The following is a 26,166-nucleotide window of genomic DNA, read 5'->3' on the forward strand; positions in this document are numbered from 1 at the left end:
GCCTAGAGCCCTGAGGGACTCAGCTCAACCATATAAGTGGTTAAAGACCGTTTTGCTCCTTGACCTTGGGTCTCTCTGTGCACTTGACTGTCAGACCCCCCCCCCCCCCCACACCCTTCATGTCCTCCTAATGGGTTCATAGTCAGAGCTTTCTAAACCACAGGGGCGACAGAGGAGAGGAAGTGGTCTGACCTTGAGGGTGACCTTGAATACTATTGTGGTTTTCTGACTGGTGGAAACCTCTTATGTTCAAAATTAAAACGGTTAACCTATTTAAGACCTGAGGCTGATTCTACAAACGCCTTCTAAATCAGTAGTTCTCAAACTTTGTTTGTGCCAATTAAGAACCCCCAAATTGATATACATTTCCCCCCACATCTGAAAAAGTTCTGTGCTGTGCCTGGGACCCCCAGAAGAGAGGAGGTGTGTTAAAAAAATAGCAGATGTCAATAATGTTCAAAATAGCAGATGTACAACTTACAAGCTGGCAGTGTGAGCTTGTACATCTGCTATTTTTGATTAGCCCTAAAGGCTAAAATCTAAAATAACACAGACGCTTTCCCAGTTTTAATTAATTTTCAGAAGATGTAAAAAAAAAAGAGAAGAACCTGGATCCCGGTTGCTCTAATACTTTTCATTGGTTCACTATTCATAAAGAGCCACACAGATAGGCTACATTTCACCACTTTCACTTTTCACTTTCAAAATTAATCTATAAAAAATAAATAAAAAATAAATAAAAAACATTTGGAGGCATAAGGTTTTTTGTCCATTAGCAACTATATAATACAAATACTGGGATTAGAATGCAGTGAACCTATTATAGTTTGTCTCTTTCTTTCAAATAGCGTTATTAAAAGATCGCAATATAAATAAATAAATACATAAATAAATAATAATAATAACAACAACAACATAAAACATACACAATGTCAAAAAATAAAACAAAACAATGGATATGTGTTTTTTTTTTAAACACAAATCTTCTCTTATTGGGGTCAATTTGGGGGTCCTTGATATGAACATGTTGTAGAACCAGCAGTGCTTCACACAGCAGCATCTTAGGGCCAGTGCAATTTAGTGATTTAACAACGGGTCAGTGCTGCACTCTAGTGGTCAATACCTGAAATCACATCATCCGCATCAACTTCAGTCTAGAGATGGCCAGACGCAAGAGAGAGAGAGAGAGTTATGTCACGCATTGATCTCGCTGCAAAGCGGACCGCTATAGTTCCAAACACTGGAACTATCTCATTGAGATAGAACGAGCATGTTCACATTCCATTCTTACGGTGGGAGTCAACAACTATTGTGGTCACTCTCAAATTACATCACGCTGGAGATGGCATCATGGCACTGTCGCGCATGCCTAGTAGCGCACCACCGGAAATGAAAAGAATAGCAGATCTACAAGCTCACAACGCGACGCCGACGCGACTCGTTGTGAGCTTGTAGATCTGCTATTATTACCACGTGACACCGTCGTGCGACGAAGTCTAGAAACCTAGACACGCCTCAACTCAAGTCAGTCAACAGTCGAATCGAGGCGCGTCTGCGTTGACTGTGTTCTAACAAGCTGTGTGTGTTTTAACAAGCTGTGTGTGTTGCTCTGTTTCTCTTTAGTTAAATTAAAACATGGCTCCTAGAGACATAGAGCTACAAACTAGAGCAATAATATGTTGTCTCTTCGACGACGACACGGGACCGGTGCAATTCCGACGCCAGGACAGTGATTGCCTTCAGACCGATGGACCAGGGGACGGTGTGTGTATTCAATATGAATATTGTGTATTATGTCTGTATGAGTCACAGAGGGCGAATGAATGATATCATTGCCTATTATGTCAATTTGACATTTTGTTGTTATACTTATATTTGTTGCTTTTATGTGGTCATTGCTGTACACATTAGAGCCAGTGGTTCTCAACTCTCAGGGGGGTCCCCACATGATTTTCTTTTTTCTTGGGAGGGGGGGGGGGGGGTGTGACAGTGAAGTGACAATTAAAGGACTTTTCAATACTGAAAAGAAAAGAAAAACTCCATTACTGCATGCTTGATTGATTGATTGATGTAATTTATTTAGTAAGACATGAGAACGTCAGTACATGGAAGTACAAAGTCACAATACAAGGTATACTAAACTGGAAGACTCATTAAGCACTGAGCTTGTTGAGATCCCCATGCACACAAATCATGATGACATATAAGAGACAGACAGATATACACACTGCTATACAGAATGTCATACAATCAGCTTACAGGTTACTGGTATGAAGAGTGAGCATCAAAAGTAAACAACACTATACTAACAAACATTGGCCAAATTGTCAAATAATATAAGAAAGAGGCAAACATTTAGAAAGTAGCAGATCTGCTATTTTCACAATATTTATTTGTGGAAGACAGAGCTATGCGACGCCTTGTGAGCTTATGCTATTTTCAAAAGATGTTTATACATTTTGAAATGGGACATTCTGCATGAGTACTTTTACTGATGTACATCTGAATACCAGACTTTTACTTGTAACAGTCAGAGTATTTCTACATAGTGGAATTGATACTTTCACTTTAAGTAAAACATCTCAGTACTTCTTCCACCAGAGAAAATAGTCTAGCTCTGTAGGAGGTTAACCACTTAAACCCCATGGCATCTGTATTGTGGGGAAAGCTTTTGCAGAAAATAGCAGATCATTGTGAGCTTGACGATCTGTTATTTCCTGCGAAAGCATCAAATAGAAATTGGGTGCCCCCAATTAGGTGCCTGTACTCTTACTGTATCCTTCTAGGTTACAACAAGGTTTACTTTCTATACAGTTACTTTTGTGGGGTAACGAATGTACTTCTTTTCAGATTCAGACGCAATTGATTTTGACCCTGTCCCACTGGCTGAGATGCTGAAGGAGGTGGCTGACGGGATGATGACCGATCCAAGGTTTCAGGATGTGAAGAGACAGCTACTTACGACTACAGCAGAACATGTAAACACACACACACACACACACACACACACACACACACACACACACACACACACACACACACACACACACACACACACACACACACACACACTCGCCACCATTTCTTAAGCGGACCGCTCGCCCCCAGCGGTTCTTGTATTCGTTTTTACTGAGGTTAAGGTTAGGAATAAGGTTAGGTTTAGGCATAGTTTTACTGAGGTTAAGGTTAGGAATACCTGGTGGCACACACACACACACACACACACACACACACACACACACACACACACACACACACACACACACACACACACACACACACACACACACACACACACACACACACACACACACACACACACAGTTTTGTTGTGCTACTGTAGGCTTCCTAAACCTGTAGATTGTAACAGGGTGTAACGTCTGCTTGTGGAAAATATTGTGTACATAGTTACTGTTACTGTAGTGTCATCATGGTGCTCTGCTGACAGTTTCAGTATCATTTCAAAAAAGTTTCCATTGTGGTCCTATGCATTCAATTAATCATCATAGGCATAGCATACAAAAATTAACACAATAATACGTGTCCTCAACAAACACAAACGACAGACGATATGTACAAATGAGATGTGACAATTACATTTACCTCCCCTTTTGCTCTCCTGATAGATGGGACTCACATCCTTTAATGGATGGTGTCAGGGCATTCCTCATTTTTTTGGCAGAGTAGTACTAGAATGAGAACTTTACCATGTTTGTTCTAAATCTGGGTGGTACTGTACCTGTGGGTGTCACTCACTTTGAAGAAGTCATGCTTGAGATTCAACATTATTTGTCTCACGTCTCTTAACATTCACCGCCAAAGTTTTTTCATAATAAAATCACCCACTGCCAGGGTTTTTATCATTTTTTTATAGAAACAATGTGAATTATTTGTCCGTTTATTTTTTAACATTGAAGTGAATGGATTTTTATTTTTTTATTTTTTTATTTTTTATTAATTCGTTAGGGTTAGGGTTATACATTTATACTAAAAAATTAGAGAAACTTTTTAGGAATTCAAAAACAGAATAAAAGAAAAATAATTAAAAGGGGAGAATTCTCCCCTTTGGCGGTTCAGACCATTGACTGAAAAGGGGAGAATTCTCCCCTTTGGCGGTGAGTGTGTTAATCAATTCTCTGGAAGAAGAACCCAGCCACAGTTTTATGATGTAACTGCATAATATTGTGCAAAGGTTTACATTTGTAATGCTGCGTAACACATTTGTTTAACGGGAGAAACATATTTTACACTACTGGGTTTTAGATAAAGATGCTATGCCCTAATACTGATTGATTGATTGATTGATTGATGTACTTTATTTAATAAGACATGAGAAACAGTACATGGATGTACAAGTCACAATACGAGGTCTACTAAACTGGAAGGTCCACGCACACAAATCATGATGACATATAAGAGACAGATATACACACTTCTATACAGAACGTCTGTATATACATCACGGAAGCAAAATAAACAAGGTTTACCACTTCCACTTTCCACTGAGAGGATAACAGCAACATCAAAACCTTTGTCTTTGTATCGGCTAATCTCTATTTTCAGCAATACTTCCTGTATGAATGAATGAATGAATGAATGAATGAATGAATGCATTTTTATTTTGGTGTCTTGTCTTAAGATCCATCCATTACGGGATTATAAGACACCAAAAACATAAATAAACAATTTCACATTCACTTCCTGGAAACAGAAAATGCACAAGTAAAAAAGTAAATATTTGGTTAATACCCCATAACAAAAAATAAATATACATCACATATGTTTATTATATTCTGCAAGTGCGAAGTGCGCCTGTACATTACTACTCAAAAGAGTTTTATTGTCATTCCATAAAGGTACAGAACACAATTTGTATACCTGTCCAACCTTCCGCATATTGTATTGTAACCATGACTAGGCATAACCACACACACGGTCAGAATGCAGAGCCCTTCACCAACAGTTTCCAAGAAACGGAAAATGAAAGATGGGCATGACATGACATGTACAGTATATGACTTTCAGTTTCAGTTGTGTGTAAACTTAAACAACAATCTAAAAAGGGCTCTGCATTCTGTGTAGTGTTGTTGTGCAATGTTTACACACCACTCTTCCTCTATACAGAGTTTAAGAGCAGCGTCCTATCCCCAGAGATGTCATCAGAGGACATTTACTTGTATCTGTGTTGGCTGGCTGACTAACCTTATTTGATGTGGTTTTGACTTTTAACATTAGCTGGCCCTGTAGGTAATGTTATAATGCTTAAACGCAGTTTTAGTTTACATTGGCTAACTATTTGTTAGCTATATAAAGGGTTCTCGACCTTTTCAGGCCGTGACCCCCCAAAATAATTTATAAAACTTTTTCTTTTCTTTTTTTGAGGTATTAAAAAGGTCTTAAAAGTCCTTAAATTGTCGCTTCACTGTCATCTGGGGACCCCCCACTAAAATAACGTGGGGACCCTCCCCCCCCCCCCCCCCCCTGGTGGTCCTGACCCACAGGTTGAGAACCACTGAGCTATATTACCAACTTAACTGTTCAAAGCACAGGTCTCCTCCTGGTGGCGCTATAATAGGCCAATGTGAAAAGGGTGCCATTTATTCTTAGGCCTTTCATGGGAATCGGACACTGCATTCATGATTTGAGGCATTTTGTTCCGAAAATGTGTTTTGCTAAATTAGACCTGCTGGTGGGGCTATAACAGGCCAATGTGAAAAGGGTGGCATTTCTTCCTCGGCCTAGAGGGAATGTGCGTGTGAAATTTCACGGAAATCGCAAGCGTTCATGATTGTGCATCTCACTCTCACTCTCACATCTCACTTTTTGGGTGCCGCTATTTCCACTTTCTTTGATGTTTTTATACTTGCCACTTTGTGTAGCTACTGTGCACCCACAGCTAGTAAAGAGGAAACCAGATGATTCAAAACCTGCTCATAATATCCACAGTGTGTGTGGACATGTTTTTCATATTTTAGTGCTGCATCGTTGGTTATAACTGTACATAACCTTTTCTTTATACAGTTACACTCTGGCTGTCTCTCAATCATTTATCAGAAGTAGCATACTGACTCATCTGCTCTAGTGTTGGCTAACAGTGCCCTCAATGGCCTCATACCTGACTAACTACTTCTCCAAAGTGAGTGACACCCACACAGCCACAACACTAGAGCAGTGGTTCTCAAACTTTTTCATGTCAAGGACCCCCAAATTGACACTTATTGGTCCGCGGACCCCCATCTGAAAATGTATGCCAAGGACCCCCATAAGAGAAGATTCTAGCAGTGATTTTCAACCATTTTAATTTCAAGGACCCAGTTTGACATGCATTAGGCTACGGACCCCCATTTAATGGCATTTCTATCTCTGGGATGTGTTATTGTCTTAAATTGTTATGCTATGCAAATGAACTGAATACATAGGACCACAATGGAAACAAGTCCCCAGGACTTATGAACCAAAAAAAGGGTTTTCAAAGAAGTACTGCTTGATTCCAAAAAGGTGTGAACTGCAGACTTGCAAAGAAAATAATTCCGAGGCACTCCGTCTTCAGTGAAAAAATATATAGATTTATTTAGAGCAAGGCAACAAATTATGACCAACGCGTATCGACCTAGAAGGTCTTCATCAGGGTCTGTCTAACATTTTGGCTAATCAGTCACACTTAAGTACAGCCTTGGGTGATGTCCCCAGGACTTTTTTTTGTGTCATCCTTTTAGCCTTAATGTCTGACTGTACCACATACTGTTTTACCTTTCTGACTATTAAAGTATTCAATCAATCAAAAACTCTCTTTCTCTGTCCTCAGGTGGTGGAGGAGGTGTTCAGTAAGAACGTGGAGGCCCTGTGTCGGGCTCAGACGGCCGAGGTGACTCCAGAGATCCAGATGACCAGGACGGCCATAGCTCTGGGTCTCTACTTGAAGAAGTCGTTGCCACATCTCGGGACAGCGTTGCAGAATACCGTGATTTCATTCCTCAATCGAAATCCACCTCCTCAAGGATGGGTGAGTACTATTTTATTTTATTTTTTTACCAGAGATCGTTATTGGCCTTGAAAGGACATACTAGAACACGTTTTAGTTCACCGTCACTGTAGGAATGTTGTTTATTTACTGGTTTTGTCCCTGCTTCCTTATTACTTCATCTCTGAATATGAGACCAAACCGAATGCTTCTTGTTTTGAAACTAAAGCCACAGGTGTTATTTCACATAAAGTTCAGAACAGAACATCCACACAAATATCACGTATCAGTGACGGGTTGTAAGCTTGTAGATCTGCTATTTCTGCTTTTTTTTAATAGTTGAAAATGTGCATTGTGCTTTTTTTAATAGTTGAAAATGTGCAATGTTCACATTTTTCAACATGGAAACGATTATGATGATTATGCAAAAATAATTGAAATTATCTCAAATAATTGCGATCAGACGATTATGTAATAATTGTGACAGGCCTAGCTTTGACCGGGCGACAACAACCAATAGATAAGAATTATGTGGTTAATTGAAGCCACTTGACTAGAAAACAAACATCACAGCCATTCCCGTGTCTTCATTGTCACGCCGAGGGAGGCTGAACGCCGTTCGTGGTTTGCCTGTGCCTGTATTTAATTAAAAGTACACAAAGGACATTTCTTTGAGTGCTGGCTACTAGTTCTTTACCTGACATTGACCCCACTTGGCTGTCATCCGCTGCAGTTTCCTTAGTGAGCGCTCATGTGTGACCGACAACCACATCCACTCAGACAGACAACAAACAAAGCAGCAAATTGATTTCCATAAGTGTCACATTCTGCTCTGCCTGCATTCAGCACGACAAAGATATGAATTTCAGCCTTGGCAGGCGATGGTCAATCACACATGTGTGAAAAAGTACTACATTTTCACACAAGTAAAAGTGTCAATACTGTGGAAACACTGTCACAAGTTAAAGTTCGGCAATCTAAATTGACTTGAGTAAAAGTATGAAAGTAAAAGCACTCATTATGCAGAATAGTTTCACAAGTTATCATAGGTCTAAAATGTTTGAAAAATCTTTTGAAAATAGATCTACAAGCTCACAACATGTGTTGTGAGCTTGTAGATCTGCTATTTTCAAATAGCCAACGTTTAAATAGGGCTGAGGTGGTTAATGTATGTTTTGTAATAATAATAATAAAAATCTACAAAGTAACTAAAGGTTTCAAATAATTATAGTGGAGTAAAAGTACAATATTTGCCTCTGAGGTGTAGTGGAGAAGTAAAAATATAGAAAATTGGAAATACTCCAGTAAAGTATACCTCAACATTGTACTCAAGTATAGTAGTTGAGTAAATGTACTTAGTTACTTTCCACCACTGTGTAAACCTAACCCTAACCCTTTTCAATGCTCACAGTCAGTCAGACCAATTAGACATGGCTGTCACACATGTTCCACAGTTTAAAGACGGCTCTTGGTTACACTGACCCAATGTGTTTGATCAGATCTTATCTGTCTGCCCTTTATACTGTAGCAGCAATTATTAACTCAACCGAACCATGGCATGAACTGCATTACCCGCAAATATTGTGCTACTAAGCATGACGTCCTTATTTTATAACTGTTACCTCATCATGCTCTCTGCACTGTACAAGATGATCTGATTGTTGACAAATAATAATGGTAATAACAAATAAACAGAATGTACTGTATTGGTCATGGGAAGATGCCACCTAGTGCTGTAGAGTAGGGCTGCAACTATAGTTTATTTCATTAACAATTATTCTATTGGTTACTTTCTCGTTTTATCAAATAATTGAGAACCGTGTTTTTTTTTTTATAGAACTCATTAAGACCCCAGGCCGATTCTAAAATGTCTTCTAAATCAGTAGTTCGCACACACTCAAGATTTTACAAAATTTATAGAAAATAGCAGATGTACAAGCTCGCAGCGCGGCACGAAGTTACGCGCTGTGTGAGCTTGTATATCTGAAATTTTTGAATAGCCAACGCAAAAACCTAAATTGACACAGATGCTTTCCCGGCTTTAATGGGTTTAAAGCAATATATGTCAAATGAATCGATTAACCACTTAAGCCCTATGTTATACTTTGTGTCGTACAAAAATAGTGAAAATTGAAGATCTACAAGCCCGCATTGTGAGCTTGTATATCTGTAAACCTGTGATGAGACAATAAAGATGATTCTCATTATGAAAAAAATATTGAAACGTTTCGCCTATAATGCCCAAAAATAGGGATCGGTCATTTTATTATTATGGTCGGATTATATTATAATATTATTTTTTATAATCAATTAAATCAATTAATTGATTAACTGTTGCACCTCTACTGTAAAGTGAGGCATTTGGAGAAGTATGGGGAACATGTAGTCACACGACCAACCCACAAACCATGTTTGGTGATTCAACTGTCTTGGTGTTTGTTCTGAAGTACTGTAACTGTACATCTCTCTGCCAATGAGAACCTCAGCACAAGACACGCTGGTACATGTGGGCACTGCCCTGTTTAGTGGGAGAGAGAACTCTGATTTCTCCATCAATAGTATCATGGATTAAAGTTGATTTCAGTCATTTGGATTCCATAGAAGCCAGCATGTCTTCTATGGAAGCATGTTGCGCAGTGAAAATAGCCGATCTACAAGCTCTGACGCATTGAAAGCTTGTAGATCGGCTATTTTGGGTTATTTTAAGATTTGAAGTGGTCAAACTAGCAATGTGTTCCGAAGCATCTTCCATAAAATCTTTATAGTCTCGGATATTTCATATAAAAGCAAAGGTTAAAGCCTCAGTCTGTGATTTCTTCACCTGGTTGGCAGTACAGTATGTAGAACAGCAGGGACAATATTACTAAAACATCATCATTTTACATGTGTTAGTTGTTTAGGGTTCATTTTGCTTTAATCCATGTGGTATGCAGTAAGGATTGTATTGTAGTTGTAGTTGATTACATTGACCATCAGTAATGATTGCACAATCCACACAAAAGTGCAATGTTCTCCTTTAACTGGTTTAATCTGCTGTAATAAGCAGACTGACTCATTTGACTGGGCAGACCTCACTCAGATATTTATTACTGCAATTAATTCAGTATGTGCAGTAATTGCAAGTAGGAATGATGTAGTGAACACCATTTACAAGGTCTGCTGTTGGAGGACATGCAAAGTATTTGCCTTTTTTTATAATCTAGCTGCTTTACATAATCTGCTTCACAGATAGATAAATATTGCACGCACACACTCAGACACACACACGCGCACACACACGCACACGCACACGCACACGCACACGCACACACACACATATAGAATTTCTTGTTAACATTCAGGGCTTTATAACTGAAAATCTCCCAGTAGTTTAGTTTCATGATATGATCACGTTTTGTTTGTCACTGGTAAAAGCGATCTGTGTTAAATTGTGTTAATCAGTGATATTGTTTTCCTTTGCGTTCTTTCAGGACGCAGTGGCAAATGCTCCAAGGCCCCAAGTGACCGGATAATGTCCAACCAACGCTAAAGGTCTGGGGACAACGCCGTTGATGTCATACATTTGATTCCATTTCCAATTGACCCTAAAGATATTAGAAAATGAGTCTTCCATAATCCATAAAGCTGTTGTCAGTACAGATTTACTTTGTACAAATCTTTACTTTTGCTGGAGACAGAAATGTCACTTAGTCCCTAATATTGCAATAACCAGACACTTAAGATGCATTATCTAACATCTGACTGGGGCACAACTATTGAAAAGTGATTATGGTCCAATTACTTCTTTTTTTTTTAATGCTTGACATACATAGGGAATTGACCAACCACAGACCAACCATGGACTTTTGTTACAGCCCAGCCAATCAGAGGCTTACCTGGGTTTTTTTCTGTCAAAACCTGGACCTAGACGGTGGGTCTGACCAAATAAATACCAGTAACACCACACCCCTCTTCCTTCCTGCCCAGCTGAGCTGTTGTAGCCAAAGAGAACAATCCTGTGCTGAGCCTTTGTACTTTTAAGTATACCCCCACCCTCCCCCCCAAAAACGAAAGGGAATAACATCACAAAAATAAGACCACCTGCAAGAAATGGATAGCATTTATACACAGTCACGGGTATTCATGCTTTATAAGATACATTTTCAAAACTACCCGATTCGGGATAGCTCGTCTCCTGGTGTTGCAACAAAAGTGGTTACCGTTGAATACTAGGACTGTTGGCTCAGGCTGTATATATTTGGTGTTGAATTGTGTTAGCTATATTTACAGTCGGGTCACATCTTGGCATATTTTGATATGCGGTACATGACGCAATCAATTACCTTGGCTTTCAACATCGCCTGCCATCAGCGGATCAACGTGCGACTGCTGCTGAGTCATAGAATTCAATAGGTCACCAATTTTGGCGAGACACCCTTTTCACTTGATGTTCAATCATGTCATTAAAAGGGGTCATTAAGGTTGACAATCTACAAAGTCAACAAAGCATCACTGGCACAGGGTGATCATGTTGTGCTCAGGAAAACTATTCTTACGTAATACAAATGTATTGTAATACAAATAATAATGCTTCAAGTTTATAGGCTTTTAGAAGGTTAAAAGACACCTTTTCCTAAGACATTCCAAAAGATTCCTCTCGGTTTTTAAGAGACTGACCTGCCTCTCTAGTTAGTACGGCTGTCAACTGTCTTCAGAAATTACATTCGACTTTCAGTCTTAAAAAAGTGGCCGATTTTCGATTATATTCCGTTATTATATTTTGCACAAGAAAATTGTGCACATATTGTCAGAGCTGCTCAGTACAATCGCCCACCGATTTGTCGAGAACGTTTATTTATTTCATGTTGTACAGTATGTTGTAACTATTGTGGAGTGACCCATTATTTCACCTACAGGTTAACACCTTCTGATATAGTTGTACTTGAATGTTGTCAAACATGAAATATGAATCATGACTCATGTAGCCTACCGGACCGGTATAATACTCCCGGTGGTATTTCAGCAGCGAAACAAGCATCGGTGATGTGTCACCGTCATGGCGAAAGTGTGTCAGACTTGTGGAGCTCTTAACCACTTAATCCCTGGCATCTTTTTGTCTGGCGTTGAAAACCATCAGTGAATTTTCCCTCTGCCAATGGCAGGCTCTCTGAAACTTTGGAATGTCACATCTGTATATAGATTTCACAATCAATTGCACATTTCACCACCCAACGCCGATGATTATTCGAGGCTCGATTATTCATTTGAAAAGCCCTGCTATTTAATTCAATTGTTCTAGTTCAGGTTCAGAGAATAATGAAACCATACCTTTCAGGAGCAGTGGGTATTAAAAAAGAAAAAACTAAAGTATAGACAGAATAATGCTTTTTATAGTTTGATTTAACTCAAGGGTCAATCTTTACACTCTTAGGGTGCGGTCACACCGAACTTTAATTCTGCCAATGCTTTTCAATGGGAACAGACTGGAGCTTCTTTTTTTTCCCGCAATCCGCAAATGCCAACAAACCGCTCCGTTCCCATTGAAAAGGTAAAATTCCATTTCGGTGGAACCACACCCTTAGAGGTAAATGAAACTAAGCAATTTGTATGCCGGACGAGCTTTGACCAAGTGACCCATAAAACTAAAAATAAACTGGGCTGTGTGCACCACCACATGACAACCACACTGCATGTAGTCTTAATGTTTGTATGTTATCACCAGGTGAAGGTGAAACCTAGATTTAGAACACCTATAATCTGAGTTCCCAGAAGTTCTCGCATTAAAAAACGGGAGGGGCGAGAACTTCTGGGAACTTCAATCTGCAATACTTGAAAGAGACCATACAGTAGGTCACACTTAAACTCCATTCCTTCATCATTCATAAGCTTGTGGGGGGTAATCGGGGGGGTTTATGAATTTTATTCAGGGTTTTATATATCAATGTGAAAACATAGAATACAATTTTTATAATCGACTACGCTTAATCAATTGGTCTATTTAATACTTTGTCGTACGACAGTGCTGTGCAAAAATTGCAAAAAATAGCCGATCTACAAGCTACACGCTTATAGATCTACTTTTTTTATCAAATCAATTTAGTTCGATTAACTGTTGCACCCATTCTATGAAATGTTTTGGTCAAGTTGACATTGTTAATCTTTCACCTCCAGAGAATATACTGTAGGGGTTCTTGACAAAGCAAATGAAGGTTTGTTTAAAATATTAGTTTGTAAAACACCATCAAGTCAGACTTGCCAAGTGTGTCACCTGTTTTGCCCTGAAATGGTTTGTAAATAATGTGACTCATCGAAGGGATTGCCTCTTTTCCTCATGGACAAAGTCTTTCCACTGAGAACTGTGATGTCTCTTGAGCATGACTCTTATAGATGAACACTCCATAAATCTTATTACGCCACATTGTGGGATACCTCTGTAATTGCCTCTGGGAAATGTTGTGGCCTTCACTGTTTACAGTTGTGATTTGTCATTTTGATTTTAATAAAATGTATTTGAAATGATGGCTAATCGTTGCTGATTATATTAATGTAAATATTTTGGTTATATTTTATATAAGTATATGCAAAGTTGGTACTTAATATCTATAAGCAGGTGTAATACATTGATGAGCATGAGCAAACACTCGCCTCCTGAGAAGAAAAGGCAGAACAATCAGAATGTCTAATAATTGACCATAGTGTCATTCTTGCTTCTACACGTGAGAATCTTATGTTCTAATACAATCTTGAGCATAATAAATATTGCAATAAATTAAGATATATCAATATCTAAAACATTTACAGATTGAACGAGTGGACTGTTCACACATTGGATTTTGATGAGCTCATGTTGCTTTTGTAGAACCTCTGTTCTTGAATGATTGAAGTTAAAATGCGTTAGACCTAACAGGCTCTAGGGAGTTTACTAGAAAGACCAAAACAATAAATAAAAAGTAAATTACGCAAATAGAAAACACCCTTAAATTCAGTGGTTGAAGAAGTACTCAGATATTTTGCTTAAGTAAAAGTAGTAATACCACAACATAAAAATACTCTGTTAAAAGTAAAAGGCCTGTGTTCAAAATGTTACTTGAGTAAAAGTACAAAAGTGTTGGCATCAAAATATACTTTAAAGTACCAAAACTAAAAGTGCAAAATGTTTGAAAATAGCAGATCTACAAGCTCACAACGCGTCGCGATGCGACACGTTGTGAGCTTGTAGATCGGCTATTTTCAAATTGCCTATGTATAAAATGGGGCTTAAGTGGTTAATTCATGTTTTATAATATAATTTATATCTGCAAAGTAATTGTAGTGGAGTAAAAGTACAATATTTGCCTCTGAGATGTAGTGGAGTAGAAGTAAAAGTATAGACAATTGGAAATACTCCAGTAAAGTAAAAGTACCTCAAAATTGTACTTAAGTACAGTACTTGAGTAAATGTACTTTACACCACTGCATAAATGTAAAGGAAACGGCACAATCAGTGATGTCCATTCACAAGTATTGTATGAGCTAGTCCTGCTGAGCTCTGTAAATGGCCAGCAGATGGCAGCAAAAGACCTCAAATCAACAATCGGGCAACAATATGGCCTTCATCAGACTCACATGAGAAGATAGAACTTTACATGTTCACACTTGAATGAGTTGCCATGGCGTCACTGTAGTTTTAAACATGGAATGAGGTTGATTACAGGATCCACTATGGGACTAGCATGGCTCCATTTAGTCCTGTACCTGGCCTGTAGACCCGTTCGCAATTTGGTGTCAGCGGAATTTCTCACTTGAACTGAGTCAATGGGTACCTAGACATGAAAAATCAAAGAGGTGCTCGTCCGCCATAGTGCCACAAATGGCGCAATGGCCAAATCAAATATGGCCGCCATCGGCTTTGATGAAAATCCATCGTCTTTGATGAAAATAGCCGATCTTGTAGATCGGCTATTTTCAAATAACATCTTGCGGGGAAATTATAATAAGCAGATCTGGCAACCCTTGCACGCTGCGGCCCAGGCCCCTGTTGATTTCTAACTGTTTTATGATGTTTTTGCATAGTTACTGTATATTTGTCTGTCATTAAATGTTTCGATTAATTGAGTACAAAGTTCCCCAATGGAAACAAGCCATATATAGGCTTTCTTGGGTTGCAAACTGGTTGCAAACAGCTAATAAAGTATTCAATGAATCAATCGATGATCGAGGTGACAGGCAGCCCTATAGTGCATTTCTCCACGTTATGCAGCTCAGCTCAGACATGGAGAAGACGGGAGAATGTGCTTAATATAACTCCTGCAGTCTCGCCTTGGCAGAAGAGACTGCAGGAAAAGTGATGGCAGACTCTCTCTGCTCTTCTGACTCTGAAGACAACATTTATTCATGATCATGCTGCTCACTTTTGAGAAATGACAATATTTCCAGGGAGGTCTTTTGACGGTTGGCAGGAAAATGTAAATTCACAACTACAGTTTCCTTGAATTTCTTTTTTTTTAGAACTTGGAACCCTTTTCTTTCATATATTAATTCTCTAACTGCAATCGATTGGTAAATGTTCCCCTTACTTTTTTATGCATTTTTTATTTATTTTTTTTGCTTACAAGTCTATTCTTCTCCCCTCAGGGCTGGTGCGCGGGTGGGTGGGCAGATATTAGGGTTTGTTTTATTTCGTTTTTTTTTTTACTGTTTTTCTTGCGTGTCACTGTATGTCTTGTATTTTAAAATGGAAAGAAATCTATGAAAAAACGTGTGGGGAAAAAGAAGAAAAATGTGATCCATCTGTGCTTGTTCCATCATATTATTTTAGATGACCCCTTAAGACCAGGAATGTGTGTATGTATGTATGTATGTATGTATGTATGTATCATGTATGTATGTATGTATGTATGTATGTATGTATGTATGTATGTTTGTGCGTGCGTGCGTGCGTGCGTGCGTGCGTGCGTGCGTGCGTGCGTGTGTGTGTGTGTGTGTGTGTGCGTGTGCGTTGTATGTGCGTGTGTGTGTTTGTCAGTCAATCGGCTTTGTGGATTGGTTGAAACACTTGCTCAGATATGGAGATCCCCAGATTCTCCCAAGTTGGTGCTGCAGCAAAAAAAAATAAGTAAAGCACATTATGCAAAAACATTTACATGAAAATAATGGTGGTAAATGGTGCAATATGTTAGAAAGATATGTGTTGTTTGAGGATTTCAACAGAGCCTGCCTCTCTAATGTCTTTTATGTAAGGTGTTCCATAATTGAAGAAAACCGCATCTGGCCATTCTCTATTGGGTTACATCAGGACAAACCCACAGTAGAGGATCTAAAGGGCTCGTTGAAGGAACAATAAACAAGTGTGACTGTGTGATGTAGGCCAGCCCTACCCCGTTGAGAGCTCTGAAACCTGTCTGCAAGTTCTTCAGAAGATTGTTCTCATTTAGAAAGTTTGTTTATTTTGGTTGGAAAACAAAGTTTTTCAAGAATCTTATACTCCACAATCTAAATTAGGCTTCCTTCAATAGAGGTTTCACAACAGTATAGTTTGGAAGGCGTCAGGAAAGATGAACACTAATGGAAACCTTTTTCGGACTCATGGTACCGTACTTTGGAATAACGGGCAGTCGGACCAACGGGCAACCCCCCAAGAAACAGCAGGTGGAAGATTGTTTGCAGTGGTGTAAAGTAACCAAGTACATGTACTCAAGTACTGTACTTCAGAAACAAGTATTTCCAATTGTCTATACTTTTACTTCGTTCGTTACACCTAGTAACCCCATTCATACAAAAAATGTTCATCTTACTGTACTGAACATGTTTGCCTGAAAATGAATCTTTGAAATGTTTCATAGTTTTAGAAATATACTCCTTTAAAAGTTCAGAAATGTATAATGGAGGTCGATGGAGGATTTTGGCACCTAAAAAAAAACCAAAACAAACTTTCACCTAGAAATTCCACCTTACTGTGGACATGCATGCTTGAGATGTTTTCTTTGAAATCATTTGTAGTTTTGGAAATATTTAACTTTAAGCGCCCAATGCATTGTCAATGTGGCAATGGACATTTACAGGGAAACAAGTACAAACTTTGGCAGGCTACTAATCCTACACATACTTACACCTAGTAACCCCATTCATACTTTAAAATGTTCATCTTACTGTGGACATGTTTGCCTGAAAATGAATCTTTGAAATGTTTCATAGTTTTAGAAATATACTCCTTTAAAAGTTCAGAAATGTATAATGGAGGTCGATGGAGCATTTTGGCACCTAAAAAAAAACTCGAAAAAAATTTCACCTTGAAACTCCATTCACAATTTTAGAATTCCACCTTACTGTGGACATGCATGCTTGAGATGTTTTCTTTGAAATCATTTGTAGTTTTGGAAATATTTAACTTTAAAGGGATATTTCACTTTCAAAAAAACGTTTGGTCATTTTATCGTCTACTCAGGCCTTTGTGAGCCCCCCAGACAGTTTTTAAGTTGCTCGATTCAGACATTTGATATTCATTTTATCAGACACGCCCCCTTCCTATACAAACCCATTGTAACTTCAAACTCCATTTTAACCATGTTAGATTCATCAAAAACACCCGTCCTTGGTTCTGGTGACTCACCCTGCCCCCCTAATACGCGAGGGGGCCGTGTTTTTTCAATTGCTTTTTTCATTTATTTTAAATATATTTTTTTGAAAATTAAAAAAATAAAATACAATAAAAAAATAAAATAAAATAAATGAAAAAGATTATCGGAAAAACACGGCCCCTCACGCATTAGGAGGGCAGGGTGAGTCACCAGAACCAAGGACGGGTGTTTTCGACGAATCTAACATGGTTAAAATGGAGTTTGAAGTTACAATGGGTTTGTATAGGAAGGGGGTGTCTGATAAAATGAATATCAAATATATAAATACTGAATTGAGCAACTTAAAAACTGTCTGGGGAGCTTACAAAGGCCTGAGTAGATAATAAAATGACCAAAAGTTTTTTTTAAAGTGAAATATCCCTTTAAGCGCCCCATGCATTGCAAAGGAAAGTTTCAGGGTAAAGAGAGGGTGGGGTTTGAATCCACAATCTCTGGATATGTAGGCAATGTGTCTACATACTGAGCCATCAACTGCCTTATTATGCTGTGGTCTTCCTTATGTTTTGACAAACAGCACACAACAACACAAAAAAGGGGTAAAAAAACTTTTAACAGCATAATATTTCGTCTATGGTTCATTGGTTTGTTGTGCTGTTGCTTGTCTGGGTGTTTATGAACCACAATAGAAACAAGCCTCTGGCTTTTCTGTCATTATCCATTTGGCCTTCAATTCATAGTAAGGCTCAGTGGCTCAGTGGATTAACAGCCTTGTCTGAGAAACAGAAGGTTACAAGTTTGAGTGCTATCCCTGACATGTTGTGAAAGTATCCCCAACATATTGAAAATTTAGAATAAATATAATTATTGTTTTACATATAAATCTTTCTCATGGGGGGCCCTGACACTACATCTTTTCATATGGGGGTCCACTGCCAAATACATGTTAATTTGGGGGGTCATTGACAAGAAAAATGTTGTACCATGGCATCTAAAGAGACAGCTGTATAGCTGAGTGGATAGAGTGACTGACTAGTGAGCCGCAGATTCCAGGTACAAGGCTCGCCCACAGTAGCAAGTTAGGATGTCTCTGAGCATTATGTTTCTAACTGCTCCCGCGGGGGCAGACATCAGCTGGGTAAAGCTGAAAGCTGCATGTCCCCAAAAGATCAAATATGTGTTATTATTAGCAGTGAAATGGTTGTCTTTTTACACCCCAACTACACAGGACAGCAGTTTTATGTCTGTTTACATGTATGTTATTTTCAGTGATGGAGACAAACCGCACAGACATTCACTGTAGGCTACTTTAGTACATTTTGTAAACCTATGACTCTGAGTATAGCATAGTGTGACTTAAAAAAACCTAATAATAATCATATTAATTGTTTTAACAACTTAGTATAGTCAGACTTTTTTTCTTTTACAACTTACATTTTGTAAAGCTTGACTCTGACTTAGGAAACAAAAGGCAGACTATACTTTTTTTTTTTTCTATAAAATAAGTCATTTTAATTCATTTTGATTTAAGGCAATCCATTACAAATCATTTCACAACCCACCATATGACAACAATCATGTACAATAAAATCCTGTTACAAATAAAAAGGCAGTCATGCAAATTAGAACCAAAATTAAAAAAGGGGGAGGGGGGGGGGGCTAGATTAAAAATAAAGAGTGAAACTGTAACATAGCATGTGGCTACAGTTCACTGGTGAGATCTGACGAGGAGATGCAGTGAAATCTTCCAGGCACAAGATAAGTTACAAACAGTCCACGGAGCTGGTATGAAGTTGAACATGCAGGTACATTGGATGGTTTGGTGACTCTTCTCACTATTTTAAACATGTTGGCACCAGGGTTGCCAGATCTGCTTATTATAATTTCCCCGCAAGATGTTATTTGAAAATAGCCGATCTGCAAGCTCACAATGCGTCGCATCGCGACGCATTGTGAGCTTGTAGATCTGCTATTTTCAAATAGCTGATGTACTGTACATGTTAAAGTACTCATGTGTCATATTTTGCATTGTGGGCTTGCTATTTTTTGGCGAATGTCTCCCCCCCCCCCCAGAATAGGGATGCTAGGGTTCAAGTGGTTAGATCATGATTTTTAACATTATCTTAAATGTTTAGTTTAGGGCTAATATCCCAGTAGCAGCGATACAACTGAGTAGGCTATGGGAATTGTAGGAACACAGAGAAAAGCTGAAACAGACAAACTCTCTCTGTGAAACATGGATTGTTTGGCAAAGATCGTCGTTTCCTTTCCATTTTCAGCCCAAGGACCTCCCTTCATACCCTTATAACTTTCCATTCTAACCAACCCATTATACTAATGTACGTAAACACCACAAACTATGGCCTCTTTATGGCCACCATTGACCAGTTTGATTTCCTCACCACATGCATGTCTGCCTGGAACTGCGCTTGAACACAAAGAAAGGATTCAAATCAGTGATTCCCAACGTGTGGGCAGATGGAAAACGTTCCGGCCCGGGAAAGTTTTTCAAGATTTCCAAGTGGGCCCTGATCCAGGAGAGGTTGGGAACCACTGGATTATAATAATGCTGACAGTTTTCTTTCAGTTTATTAAGGCCTTTTTCTCTGAGAAAGATGGTTCAGTGTGCTACAGGGCAGGCATTTCTATTTAGCATATAGTTCCTTTTCTGGCCATAACTTCATTATATTAACAGCAAGTAATGCCTTCACTGCGAGTAGAAGCGAGTATAGGCTATTATAGGATGTAATAATAATTTGAACAGAGGTAATTGTAAACAAGCAGTTATGAAGAAGAGGAAATGGAATATTGCAATTATAGGGACTGCGTTGCAACTGTGATTGAATTCTCTCAGAAACATGATGGGAACGACGTGAGAGAAAGGAACAAATGGGAGTCACGTTATGTTATGCTGCATTTCTCATTCAGTTCATTAGTGTGTTTTTGTGTGTCTTTTACGGTCAGACACGTTTTGAATTCTAGGTATGTTTCCTGTGGGCATTCTGCGTGTGACTGAGAATACATTAAAAATTACAACCTTCTTTTATTACAAGACATAATCCAGGGCCGTCATTAAAAGTCACAGAGCCCCCCGGAGAGAGTTTGTGTCTAAGCCCCCCCCCATCCCCCGAATAACCTGCCATATGTGCAGTGGTTGACTGTAACCAAGGGGCTAGCATCCGGCTTGTAAATTGAGGCTATATAGGAAGTGTGACTGGATGGCCTGTAGTCTCGCTGTTTCCCCGCTGCTGGTTGCATGCAGAAGCAATTAGGCTCTATTCAAGCGGATGGGTTTTTCGGACGAACTTTACACTTGATTTTATTACCTTAATAAACATTGTCATGAATACTATATGCCTCCAGTCGCTAGTTTAAAGTCTTCTTTCAATCACCATGATATGCGTTTTGGTAAAATTATGGTCCCATTTATATTAAAATTAATGATAAAAGTAGACTTAAGTACTCTAGCAAGTACTCTACTACTTTAACTCGAGGACAAATGTGACGGAGAAACTTTCACTTATAGTAAGTTGAGTGATATTTGACCAGCAGTATCTATACTTTGACTCAAGTACTAGGGTTGAGTAGGCCTACATTGTCCACCACTGCACACGTGTCCCCATTGCGAACGGGTGATTCCTACCCGATCTACATTCTTTCGCTCTACATTAGAAGAGTTGGGAACGGTGGGCGAACGCCGTTGTCACATACTAATACAGCCCGAATACCCAATTATGGCACCGGCCTCAGTGGCTTGCCTCGTTAATCATTAGACTCCCAACCCACACCTCCAGGATTCGACTCGCGCTCACGCCACTACTTTTTCCAATAACCGCGGACTACATTTTTTCGCCGATAAAGTATAGTTTTGGACTGCGACGGAGGGGCGCAGTCTCAAGCGAACTTGAGCCACGAGAAGCACCACCAAGTTGTCTTGCTGAACATTGCAAAGTTCGCTTGAGCCTACTCAGCCCCGTCCGAGTTATGTACCGATAGGCACAGAATCGTAAATTATCGCCCCCCCCAGGCAATGCCAGCGCCAAATATTATTTTCCACCACGGAGTACTGCATGACTAGAGGCGAAGTAGGGGGCGTGTCTACTGAGATCGGGTAGGAATCACCCGTTCGTGTCCCCATAGGCCCCACATGTCCCCCCCATGCTGTCTAAAGTTCTCACTATGAACACAGTGTGCAAAACCTCACACTAAATAACCAGCCTCTAAACCACTTCACCCATTCAATCCGGGAACACATCTGTGTCTTCTGTGTATTTTAAGAATTCTTTGGCTATTCAAAAATAGCAGATATACAAGCTCATAGCACGGCACCGAGTGCCACGCTATGAGCTTGTAGATCTGCTATTTTTGAATAGCCAAAGAAATTTGTGCAAATCTTTGAATATATTAAAAAAAAATTTTTTAAAGCAAACATCTTTAACTCAAATCTTTGCTTCTGGGGGGGTCAGTTTTTGAAAAAACATTATATGTTTTTGTCCGCCGAACTCCATCAAAATATGTTGTTCCAGGGACCCCCAGAAGTAAAGATTTGAGTAAAAAAATGCTGTTTCAAAAATATATATATATTCAAAGATTTGCACAAATGTCAAAGATTTTTGAATAGCCAAAGTATAAATTAATGGTTATAGCTCCAATCTAAAATGACACCGATGCGTTCCCAGATTGAATGGGTTAAACCCTATATGACCGGGGTCCCCTCCGGTCCCTCAGGGCTCTATGCTAGTGTCCTTTCTGTTTTCTTGCTACTGTGGGGAAAATAGCAAGCTTTGTGGATCTGCTATATTCCTGCAAAAGCCTTCCCCACAATAAGGATGCTGCATGGGGTTTAAGTGGTTAAGGGTATAATTTATGGACCTATTTTATTTGAACCACCATGTCGTACAACAAAAAGCGTTGATGCAAAAAACCTCTCGTCACTTTTTTCCCCTGTACAACACGGTCCAAGTGTTTTACACCGAGAATAAATTAGGCTGCTACACGGATGCCCAGTTAGATGGTCTGTTTTTTGGCTTGTTTATCCCGGGTCTAATCAACTCCTCATAAAAACCAGGCTTCACAGCATGCTGGAGAAAAGCCTAGTCGACAACAAATAAAAAAGTTCACGATAAAGAAGTTCTCCCGGGTTGCAATATCTTTTCTGATGACAGAACGATCCTTACTAGATGGTATATAACTTCAAACTACTGTGTATCAACATTTTTTTTCCTTAATTAGGGATGGTGATAAAGTTAACTACAGTGGTATCCAGTTGGTTACGTCTCTTGAGGTGCCCAGGGGTACCTCCAGCTCCAGAGGTACCCCTGGCAGAGGGGTGTGGTTTTGCCTTTAGGCGCGTGCTTTAGCCTTATTTTTTACCCCCCACTGTGTAATGCAGTAGGTGGACAGTAGGTGGCAGGGCCGAGCAACTATTGACTGGCTGGCTGGCCATGGGTGTTTTTGTTTTTCCAGTTATGTCAGTCAGTTGTCCTGTTTTACATTGTGATCCAATGCCAGCATAATGATTGATTTTAATTAGCCATTTTAAAATAATCGTATTAAATAAAAGATGGTTCCTACTATACAACTTGTGCTTTTATAAATATTTAATCCGTGCAAAATTGGTGACCGATGCAAAGATACCCAAAATGGATACAAATCTTCATGGCAATCAAATACAAATTTATCAAATTTGCATGCCACCTTTGATAACATCCAAGGATAAATACTGGAGTATGGGGGAATTCAGTTCTCATACAGTATACAACATGCTTTTTATAAACATTTATACTTGATAAGGAAGCGAGGAGTAGATACCTCATGTAAAAAGCCTAATTAACAATTCCCAAAGAAATAAAACCAAATGTGCCAAAAAAAACTAAACAAATGTCTTCCACGGTAATCGATGCAACAGTCGCAACCCCCCCCCCCCCCCCCCCGAAGGGCAGTGGTGTAAAGTAACTAAGTACATTTACTCAAGTACTGTACTTAAGTACAATTTTGAGGAACTTTTACTTTACTGGAGTATTTCCAATTTCCAATACGTTTACTTCTACTCCACTACATCTCAGAGGCAAATATTGTACTTTTACTCCACTACAATTATTTGAAAACCTTAGTTACTAGTTAATTTGCAGATATAAATGATTACATTATAAAACATACATTAACCACTTCAGCCCTATTTTATACCTAGGCTATTTGAAAATAGCCGATCTACAAGCTCACAACGCGTCGCATCACAACGCGTTGTGAGCTTGTAGATCTGCTATTTTCATTTTAGTAGTTTTACTTTTGGTACTTTAAGTACATTTTGTAACCAATACTTTTGTACTTTTACTCAAGTAAAGTATGAATTCCGGACTTTTACTTGTAACAGAGTACTTCTACATTGCAGTATCGATACTTTTACTTAAGTCAAACATTTGAGTACTTTTTCCACCACTGCCGAAGGGCCAAAAACAAATCCTAAAACAAGGAAAAGTACCTAAAGTAAATACTGTAAAAGCATCTCACTCACTACTAAGCCACGGCAATGACTGTGCAAAATGAGGGTGCATTTTGTTCTGTTATTACACTTTACAGAAACAACCACAGACAGGCACGAAGTTTGAAACCACGACGATCGTTTGAACCCAACCTGTCAAACTTAGACATGAAAACAGTCACTGGCCCATTGTGGAATTAAAGTCCTAGTACGTACATCGATGCCCAACCTGTGGTGCCGGAGCCCACCGGAGGGGCCGTGAGGATATTGAAAGTGGGTCCCCAACCAAATAATTGGCAAATCACTAACATTGTATTGATAATATAACATTAATATATTACAAAAAAAAAAATGTAAAAAAAATAAGTCATGTTGTTAGTTCCATTGAGCCAAGCTGGAACACAATCAATCGTTTCATCATTAAAATTAACATGCTGTGAAAATGCACGCGGCCCCCCACCTACCTGAACACGGTTAAAGGCAGACTAGGTAGCTTTTCAGATCTGTGTGTGTGCACACACACACTCCCCCCTCCCCTCTCTGACAGGTATCAGAGTGATTGCTGTCTTTGATGATTCATTGATTAGAGAGAGCACTAACGAGTTTGGGACTTTTATGGCCCAATCAATCAACTCAGTGCACAACCCCTTTGAAGATCAGAGGGATCAATTAAGAGCTCTCTCCGGCCCCCCCCCCCCCCTCTCCCCCCACAGACTTTTCAGTCCCTGCAAAGGGATGAATGTCAACATAAACAGTGGAACAAAACCAGAATACAGCCAGAGGGATGTGTCTTTCTTTCTGCAGGAAAACACACCAGCATAATTATATAGTGGCTGAAAATATATATATACATATATATATATTTTTTTTTAAAATTTAGGCTCAAAGTTACCTAGTATGCCTTTAAGGTTGGGTGGGTCACGAGTGCTTTCGAGATTTTGAAGTGGGCCAAAGGTTGGGAACCACTGTCCTCTCTCCTCACGAGAAACTAATCGATAAATCCCGAGAACCCGCCCCCCCCCCCCCCCCCCTGAAAAAAAAGGAGAAAAAAAAGGAAAATATATATCCTGTTCCAACAGTCATGTTATATTATTATCCCATTTATACTTAGTTACGGCACGTGACACAGCGCGCAACAAAGTACAATCAACGCCTTTCAGGACATCCAGCGGCCATCTCTTTACCGTGTCATCCTGTTTCTACACACAAAACGGGGCAGTGGCGACTCGTTCCCAAGTGGATTTATGTTGCAGTGTTGCTGGCTGCTATAGCCTCCATAGCAGGGCTTCAGTACGAGCAAAAAGGTATAGAGAGGGTCCAGATCAGATCTGCGTGTGGTGGTGCATGTGTCCCGGCGGGGTGTAAGGCGGCGGCGCGGGGTTGGGTTTGATCCCTCGGCTCTTCATGTAGGAGATGAACTGGTCGGGGATCTCCGCCAGCACGTCTTTGGCCAGCCGCGCCATGCTCAGCACGTGGTTGCCCGTTCGGTCCATGTAGTCTCGGAAGGGGACGAACTGTCGGGGGAGAAAAATTATTAACTGTAATACCACAAGCCAGGGCTATAGACGGATTTCCAGACAACGTCACACTGATAAGAACCAGTATGAGCGCGCAGGCCGGGGCCAAAAGAACCCGACCTCTCATTAGATGCAATGTAAAAGTGGTCACAGCCTCACGTGTAAAAATGCATCCCATCAAACTTTCAGATGCTGTTTTCCTCCCAGTGTGGAAGAAGGTGGTTTAGGATGGATGTTTACTGTGATCTCAGCCTCTTGAAATATATACCTTGGTTTATGTTGTGTTAACTTGTGTGTAAACAGTTATAGCGATTCTCAAAGCAGTTGTCCCCCAAACCCCACCTCCAGTCTCAGAGGAAGCGCTCCCTCTATGATCACGGCACCAGAGCCTGCTTGATCACGCAGCTGTATCCCCTCAAACCTGATTTATACTCCACCGTGCGAAGGTGTTGCGTGCAGAGAACGTGCAGAGAACAGCAGACCTCCAAGCTCACAACGGTCGCATCCGCGACGCGTTGTGAGCTTGTATGTCAGCTGTTCTTGGCGCACAATACCGTTGCGGGGTGAAGTATATGTGTCTCGCTAGGAGCATCTCACCAGCCAACACACAGAGTAGGTTGAATTAACTGAAACCAGTGCTACCCAAAAAACAACAGCGCATTGCATCATGGCACA

General features: G+C 39.7%; 2 protein-coding genes across 5 annotated transcripts in view; one reads left to right on the plus strand and one right to left on the minus strand.

Moving 5' to 3' along the window:
- The first annotated feature begins 1,553 nt into the window (after positions 1 to 1,553).
- On the plus strand, positions 1,554 to 13,461 carry LOC308082359 (uncharacterized protein). Its single transcript, XM_080424083.1, has 4 exons — positions 1,554 to 1,762; positions 2,851 to 2,978; positions 6,806 to 7,003; positions 10,432 to 13,461. Exons 1-4 carry the CDS (start codon positions 1,636 to 1,638, stop codon positions 10,471 to 10,473), a joined length of 495 nt encoding a protein of 164 aa, XP_080280209.1. The 5' UTR covers positions 1,554 to 1,635; the 3' UTR covers positions 10,474 to 13,461.
- Positions 13,462 to 25,296: 11,835 nt separating this feature from the next.
- The window catches only part of cpne5b (copine Vb), a gene marked incomplete at both ends in the record, with an annotated part of 314,866 nt that continues 313,996 nt past the window's right edge, over positions 25,297 to 26,166 (minus strand). For all 4 annotated transcript variants that reach the window (XM_080425210.1, XM_080425209.1, XM_080425211.1 and 1 more), the window contains one exon: positions 25,297 to 25,488. In XM_080425210.1, coding sequence (XP_080281336.1) covers positions 25,297 to 25,488 — 192 coding nt within the window. The remainder of the gene's footprint in view (positions 25,489 to 26,166) is intronic.

Source organism: Gymnoscopelus braueri (assembly GCF_963280865.1).
Source record: "Gymnoscopelus braueri genome assembly, chromosome: 3".
Classification (NCBI taxonomy): domain Eukaryota; kingdom Metazoa; phylum Chordata; class Actinopteri; order Myctophiformes; family Myctophidae; genus Gymnoscopelus; species Gymnoscopelus braueri.

Coding starts and splice junctions, on each gene's coding strand:
- LOC308082359 (XM_080424083.1), top strand. CDS start 1,636: ATGGCTCCTAGAGACATAGAGCTACAAACTAGAGCAATAATATGTTGT. Junction 2,979..6,805: donor TTACGACTACAGCAGAACAT/GTAAACACACAC, acceptor CTCTGTCCTCAG/GTGGTGGAGGAGGTGTTCAG. Junction 7,004..10,431: donor ATCCACCTCCTCAAGGATGG/GTGAGTACTATT, acceptor GCGTTCTTTCAG/GACGCAGTGGCAAATGCTCC.